This window comes from Enhydra lutris, unplaced genomic scaffold (assembly GCF_002288905.1).
Source record: "Enhydra lutris kenyoni isolate GAN:26980312 unplaced genomic scaffold, ASM228890v2 scaffoldscaffold9, whole genome shotgun sequence".
Lineage (NCBI taxonomy): Eukaryota > Metazoa > Chordata > Mammalia > Carnivora > Mustelidae > Enhydra > Enhydra lutris.
The window spans coordinates 12,709,149-12,716,884 of record NW_019154093.1 but is presented as its reverse complement, the minus strand read 5'-3'; the positions used below and the strand labels follow the sequence as shown (position 1 = coordinate 12,716,884).

Below are 7,736 nucleotides of genomic sequence, written 5' to 3'. Positions count from 1 at the left end.
GGGAGCTCAATGCTGGGCTCAACCCTGGGATCATGACCTGAGCCACCCAGGCACTCCTCTTTTAGTTTCGACTTGTAAAAATTTTTGCTAAATTCCAGATACGTGGCCTAGTCGATTAAATGAATTGCAAATATCTTTCTCAGATTGCAGGTTGTAATTTATCTTTATCCATGTCATCTTTTTTTTTTAAGATTTTTTTTTTTAAAGATTTTATTTATTTATTTGACAGACAGAGATCACAAGTAGGCAGAGAGGTAAGCAGAGAGAGAGGAAGGGAAGCAGGCTCCCTGCTGAGCAGAGAGCCCAACGAGGGGCTTGATCCCAGAACCCTGGGATCATGACCTGAGCTGAAGGCAGAGGCTTAACCCACTGAACCACCCAGGTGCCCCTTAAGATTTTTAAATAAATCTCTGCATCCAACATGGGGCTCGAACTCACAACTCCGAGATCAAGAATCACATAGTGCTCCCAACTGAGCCAGCCAGGTGCCCCTGTTCATGTCATCTTTTGTTGAATAAATGTTTCTAAATTATAGGTAATCACATTTATCAGTCTTTTCTGTCATGGTTTATCCTCTCAGATTTTAAGAAATACTTGCTTATTCTGAGAAAAAGTTTCTCCCAGCATTATTTTCAAAATGTTTTAAAGCTTTTTATTTCTAATTTTAGGTCTTTATTCGATTTTGATATGATTTTCAGTATGGTGTGGGGTGGCTAGGGAGTTAGCTTTCTTTTTTTTGTATATACAACCGTCTTATGCCAGGTTCTCTGAAAAATAGAACTCAGGCCCCCCTCTTGCTAAAGTATTGAGAGGAGCAATCCCAGGGCAGTAAGAGTTAAGAAGGGAAATGGGAAGTAGAAGAAAGAAAACCAACTATCAGTTGATATGTTGCCACGCTGGCCATGGCATCCCAAGGAAATCCAGCCTTGGTCCCCTAGGACATCTTCCTGACATGTTCTGTGTGTGCACCATGCCTTAGAATAGTCCGTCAGAGAGAGGAAGAAGGGCAAACAATATATCGCCTGGGTCTTCTTTTCTCCTCCCCGTTCATGGTTGAAGCTTACTCCTCTGAAATTTAACTCACTTCTGGGTTGAGTTACACATTTTCTCTGTGTAGCCAGTGGGTAAACCAGTGTCCAGCGCTGTTGTATGGAGCTTGACGCTTTTATCTGAGCCTGAAGGTGATGGAAGAGACCTATCTTACCTAAGTCTGGTAAGGTGGGACCTGGGTCCCAGAACCAATGTGTCTTCCGCGGTGTTGGGAACAACAGAGTCCACACCAAGGCCAGTTCTCATTCTATGGTGAGAGTGAGACAACTAGAAGTATTAGAGGAAGAAATGTCAATAGCTTCTGGGGCTTCCAGGAGCAAGTGGATCCAGGTATATTATCTGAATTCTTTACAGCCAATTTTCTCATAATTGAATAGCTTGTTTTCCACCCACCCATCCCCCACCATTGTAATGCCACTGTTGAATATATGGAGTCTGCATATATTCCTAGACCTCTTTCCAGAGTCTCTTTTCTGTTCACCAATGTGTCTATCCTCAAGCCAGTATCATGCTGTGTTAACTATAACATGAAAATAAGTTGATACCTGGTGCAACGGTCTTCAAAACTGTCATCTTCAAAACTGTCTTATCCTTTTTCTCTCCTATATGAATTTTAAGACTGGTCTGTTTAATTTCATAAATAGTTATATTTGGATATTATTTAAAATTATATTGGATTTCTGAACTAATTTGGGAAGAATTTACATGTTTGATATTAAATCTAAATTTACATGTTTATGACAGGTCTCTCTCTGTGTGTATGTACACATCTTCTTCAATTTTATAATTTTCTTCACAATGTTACTTTTTGTCAGATTGATTCCTGGTAATCTTATTTTTGTCCTTATTGTAGATGGGATCTTTGGTCTTACCACAAGTTCTGATTATTTACTGATGTCGAAAGACTACTGATTCCTCCCTATTGATCCTGAATATAGCATGTTTGCTAAACTCCCTTATTAGTTTTAAATAGATTCTATTCTGTGGATTATCTTGGATTTTGTATGTAATCAATCACATTATTTGTAAATAAGGACAATGGCTTTCTAGTCTCCGCTTTAAAGATTTTTTGAAATCATTAATGAGTGTTAAATTTTGTGGATTTTTTAAAAAATTGGAATGGTCAGGTTTTCTCCTTTAATCTGTTCACATGGTATCAGTAGATTTTAGGGTGCTGTACTTCCTCCCGTTTTTGGGATAACCAACTCAATCTTCATAGAAACAATTCTCTTTCTTTTGACATCCATATTACATTGCTATACATAACTTTAAATTAAATTATATTTTATAATTTAATAAGTACATCTGGCATCAACAGGTTATGAAATCAAATACAGCTGACCCTAGATAAGCATAAAATTCATGTGCACAGCAGCCCATTACCTACAAGGATTACACTTGTAGGCAAAGGTTCTTTTTTTTTTAAATATTTTATTATTTTTTTTAAGATTTTATTTGTGTATTTGACAGAGAGAGACACACAGAGAGAGGGAACACAGGCAGGGGGAGCAGAAGAGGGAGAAGTAGGCTTCCCTCTAAGTAGGGAGCCCAATGTGGGCCTCTATCCCAGGACCCTGGGATCATGACCTGAGCCCAAGGCAGCCACTTAACGACTGAGCCACCCAGGCACCCTAAAGATTTTTTTATTTTTAAGATTTTATTTATTTACTCTGCAGAGATCACAAGTAGGCAGAGAGGCAGGCAGAGAGAGAGGAGGAAGCAGGCTCCCTGCTGAGCAGAGCGCCCGATGTGGGGCTCAATCCCAGGACCCTGAGATCATGACCCGAGCTGAAGACAGAGGCTTTAACCCACTGAGCCACCCAGGTGCCCCTAAAGATTTTAAGTAATCTCTATACTCAACATGGGCCTCAAATTTATAACCCTGAGTCCAAGAGTCACATGCTCCACCAACTGAGCCAGCCAGGTGCCCTGCACTGATGGTTCTTTTTTTTTTTTTTTTAAGATTTTATTTATTCGTTTGAGACAGAGAGATATGGGGAGACCGAGAGGGAGCAAGCATGAGCAGAGGGAGAGACAGGGGGAGAGGGAGAAGTAGAATCATCCTCACTGAGCTGACCCAGGAGCCCATTATAGACCTTGATCCCAGGACCTGGAGATTATGACCTGAGCCAAAGGCAGATGCTTAACCATCTGAGCCACCCAGGGACCCCAGATAGTTCTTTTGAAACAGAATGGAGAGGATCATTTAAGTGGAAGTCAATTTAGAAAGTGTTCACTGGGTGCCTGGGTGACTCAGTTAAGTGTCTGCCTTAGGCTCAGGTTATGATCCCAGGGTCATGGGATCCTGCCTGACATCAGGCTCCTTGCTCAGCAGGGAGCCTGCTTCTCCCTCTCTCTCTGCCTACCGCTCCCACTGCTTGCACGCTCTCTCTCTCTCTCTCTCTCTCCAATGAATAAATAAAATCCTTTGAAATAAAAAAAAGTAAAATAAAAAGTGTTCACAGTTTAAGGACATCAGTGGTTCTGGTGACAAAGCACATGCTTTACAAGTCAACATGAGTTGTTTCAACTAAATTCAAGAAATTGTCATTGGGAAACTACACTAAGTACCATGTGAGGCATCAGGTGAAACACAAAGATGAAGGGTTCCTGGGATGCCTGGCTAGCTCAGTCAGTAGACTGTGTAGTTCTTAATCTTGGGGTTGTGAGTTTAAGCCCCATGTTGGGTGTAGAGTTTACTTAAAAACAAAACAAAAACCCCAATAGTTCCTGTTCACAAAATATTTTCAACATAGTAGAGGAGTTAAGATCAAGTGCTTGTATACATAATCATGATACAGAAAGAGTAAGACAGATGTTTAGGATGTACAAAAATTGTCATGGAGGGGTGATGGAACTGGGAAAAAGGAGTGATCGGGAAAGGCGCCTTAGAGGAGATAGACTAAGCAGTAAACTAAGAAAGGTGTTAGACCACTGATGTCCATACCACTGATGTCTCCATACCATCGATGACCATTGATGTCTGCCCCCTTGAAAGTCTGTTGCCTTGAAAGCCATGAGAGCTATCTGCCCTGATTACCATTTCTTTTCTTGTTAGCCTTGAACACAGATTGTTCCTCTCTGCCCAGCCCTTTCAGATGAAAAAAGTCCACACCCTAATCCCTGGAATGGGTCCTGTTACACACTAAGATTGAATATGGAAATAGATTTGCTAATCACCTCGCCTATAAATGGGGAGATTATCCTGGATAATCCTGATGGGCCCAGGGTAATCACTAGAAAGAAGAAGTAGGAGAGTTAGTGCCATAGGGATACAGCCTGAGAAAGACTTGACCTATCATTGTTGGCTTTGAAGATGGAAGGGGGTCGGGAGCCCAAGAAGGACGCAAGCCTCCAGAGGCTGGAAAAGGTAAGGAAATGGATTCTCTCCTCGAGCCTCCAGAAGAAAATCCAGCCTGCAGACAACTTGATTTTAGCCCAGTGGGTCCCATTTCAGACTTCAGACCTACAGAACTTCAAGATGGTAAATTAGTGTTATTTTAAGCCACCAAGTTTGTGGTAATTTGTTACAGCAGCAATAAGAAAACAACACAAATTTTAATAAAGTTAATCAGGAGAAAGAACAGGTTTTGAAGGAAAGCTTCTGGCTTTGTTCTTGCAGAGCTAAGGAGCTGGTGGTTATTTGTAAAAGGGCCACCAGACTTTCTGGCCATTGGAAATGTGGGTTTGGATCTCAGAAGAGAGGTTGGGATTTCAGATCCTAGAATCATCTCATAGAGGAGACACCTGATACCTAAAGCATGGATGAGATGGCTGGAAAGAGAAAATTTAGAGCAGTGTTGTGCAACAGAAAGATAACACAAACCATGAATGTGAGCCACATTTGCAATTTAAATTTTTCAGTAGCCATGTTAAATACATTAAAAAGGAACAGATAAAATTAAATTTTAATAGCATATTTAGTTGTATTCAACATACCCAAATTATCATTTCAACATATAGTTACTATAAAAATTATTAATGAGATATTCTATATTTTTTTGGTATGAAGTCAATAAAATCTTGTATGCATTTTATACTTTGAGCACATTTCACTTCAGTATATCTATAATTAATTTCAAGGGCTCTATAACCATCACATGGTTGGTGGCTACTCCATTGGGCAGTGCTCTTTAGAGAAAGAACGGACCCAAAGGATGGAGCCTTGAGAGATATCTGCATTTAGGAGATCGGAGAAGGAAAAGACCCAGTGAATGAATAGACAGAAGTAGGAGGAGAATCAGGAAGTGCAACGTTTCAAAATCTGAAGGAATTTTACTTAGGGAAATGTAGGGGGTGAGGGGTGGCAAGCGTCACACGCTCTTTTTCTTCACTGTTCTGGCTCATTCAACTCTTTCATTTTAGAGGGTTCCCCTGTCTGTAGTGAACCTCCATAGTACAAGGCGCTTTCCTCTGCTCCCGCTTTAATGGTCTCATAAATATATCTAGCCATAAATTTAGGGGCTCAAACATAGGTGGCTGGGGTAACAAGGTGACTAGGGAAAAAAGAAAGGAGCACTGAGGTGGCATGAGGTTGTTGGAGGATGTGATGATTTGGAACAGGTGCCTGGTGGGAGTAAGATGGAGATCATGTTACCATGACAACTGATTATTTCATTGGTCCAATGACCAGTTGCCATGGTGACAAAATCTTTGTGTCAGTGTGACATGGATCCCAAGGGAGAAGATGCTTGTGCAAAGGACCCTTTGCTCATTGGTAAAGCTTTTGTATTTGCAATAATTCCTGCATTGCTTGATGAAACCTCCCCCAGGAATGTCAATCAACATTGATGGCCCCCCTCCTCCTTCCTGTTCATTTATAGCAATCACTGCTTGCAAACTGCACACATTTTCATTGTTCATGTTCTATATAGTGTTTTCTTATCTGATAGTCTTTAATCGTTTTAGCAATTTCTCTCTTTCTCCTACATAGATATAATCCTGTTGAAGGCAGGGAACATTCTTATAATTCAGTGTGTTTTCCGAGGACTGGAAGGGGTTAGTGGAAAAAAGGAGAACTCTGGGCCAGACAGACCTGCATACCACCTTTGCTTCTGTCATTTGCCAATTGTGCAGCCTTAGGAAAGTCATTTTATCTTCTTGAAATTTAGTTATCTTCTCTCAAATGGGGATAATAACACTTGCATTGCAGGGTTGTTGTGATGATTACAGATAACCTAAGTAAAGTAAAGTAGCTGGCCTGCAGTAGGGACTCAATAAAGAGTTCTAATTATTATAACATGACACCCAGCCCAGTCTTGGATGCTGTGTTTAGCACTTAGTAATACCTGATGAATAATGAGACGATGATGACAGATGATAGGATAACAGTAGGACCAGATTTAGTCTTCTGGGTCCTTAAAGATCGGTTGTCCTATGATGACCCAACTACACCTCAGCTGCGATTCTTTTCATTTTTTGGTTTTCCCCCTCAGTCTAAAGGTCTCACATTTGTTACTCAACCAACTTACTGTTAGAGAGGCATCGCAACAGAAAAACCATTTCCCTGGTAAAAACATGTCTATTGGAGGCGCCTGGGTGGCTCAGTGGGTTTAGCCTCTGCCTTCAGCTCTGGTCATGATCTCAGGGTCCTAGGATTGAGTCCCACATCGGGCTCTCTGCTCAGTGGGGAGCCTGCTTCCCCTTCTCTCTCTGCCTGCCTCTGCCTACTTGTGACCTCTCTCTCTCTACTTGTTATCTCCATCAAATAAATTTTAAAAAAATCTTTAAAAAAACACAAAACAAAACAAAACAAAAACATGTCTATTGGCCAGGCAGGAGGGATGTTTACAGAGTGATAGGATAGGAACACAAGATCTTCATGCAGCTTAAATACATGTGCCAATTAGGTGTGTCATCTCATGACGTCTGATGCCTTAGAGACCCAGCTTGGCTCTTCTCCAGTGTCTCCTCCTGGGGTTGCACCTGATTGCATTACCACTTTTCATCTGAATCCTCCGGGGAATGGGATGATTCCGCTTTTGTTTCTTGGCCAGGAATCGCTTGATTCGGAAAGTTTTGTGAGAAGTCATGGCAAGGAACAGTCAGCCACGCACACCAGGATGGCGGTGGAAAAGGGAAAGCTCATCTGCAGTTCTTACCTTGAAGTCCAAGTTATGTTGATTTTAATTTCTTGGGAGAAAACACTTTTAAGTTTTCATTAAAAAAGGAGAGGAGAGATAACCAGTTATTTTATGCCTCCTTGGTAGGAGAATCTACTACGAATGAAGTAGTTCTGCAAAAAAAAAAGTCACACATGAATATCTGATTCAGCCTCTAGACCCAAGTCCTGATTTATAGGAAACACAGAGGGCAGAGCACATGCTTAAAAAACTACCACAGGGAGGCAATCAACAAGATCCAGATGGTGAGAAACACTGCAGGAAAAATAGGGTAGTTTCTTCAACAAACACATTGCAAGAAAAAAAAGAGAGGGGAAGTAACTTATAAATTAAAAAAGATTTAAGGGACAGATCATCCAATTTTCATGTAGATATTACTTGAGCCTTGATTCAAACAAACACAATTTTAAGAAATTCATGGGGGGATTGGAAAGCTAAACATGGACAGGATGGATCAAAGATCTCTCTCTCTTTGTTTTTTTTTGTTTTTTTTTTTGTTTTTTTTTAAAGATTTTTATTTATTATTTATTTGACAGAGAGAAATCACAAGTAGGCAGAGAGGCA

The 7,736-nt window shown here is 40.7% G+C and overlaps 1 protein-coding gene across 1 annotated transcript; it reads right to left on the bottom strand.

The window, feature by feature from the left end:
- Window positions 1–6,926: 6,926 nt before the first annotated feature.
- On the bottom strand, window positions 6,927–7,116 carry LOC111143692 (60S ribosomal protein L39-like). Its single transcript, XM_022497517.1, has one exon. It carries the CDS (start codon window positions 7,080–7,082, stop codon window positions 6,927–6,929), a length of 156 nt encoding a protein of 51 aa, XP_022353225.1. The 5' UTR covers window positions 7,083–7,116.
- Between the last annotated feature and the right edge of the window lie 620 nt (window positions 7,117–7,736).

Coding starts and splice junctions, on each gene's coding strand:
- LOC111143692 (XM_022497517.1), bottom strand. CDS start 7,082: ATGACTTCTCACAAAACTTTCCGAATCAAGCGATTCCTGGCCAAGAAA.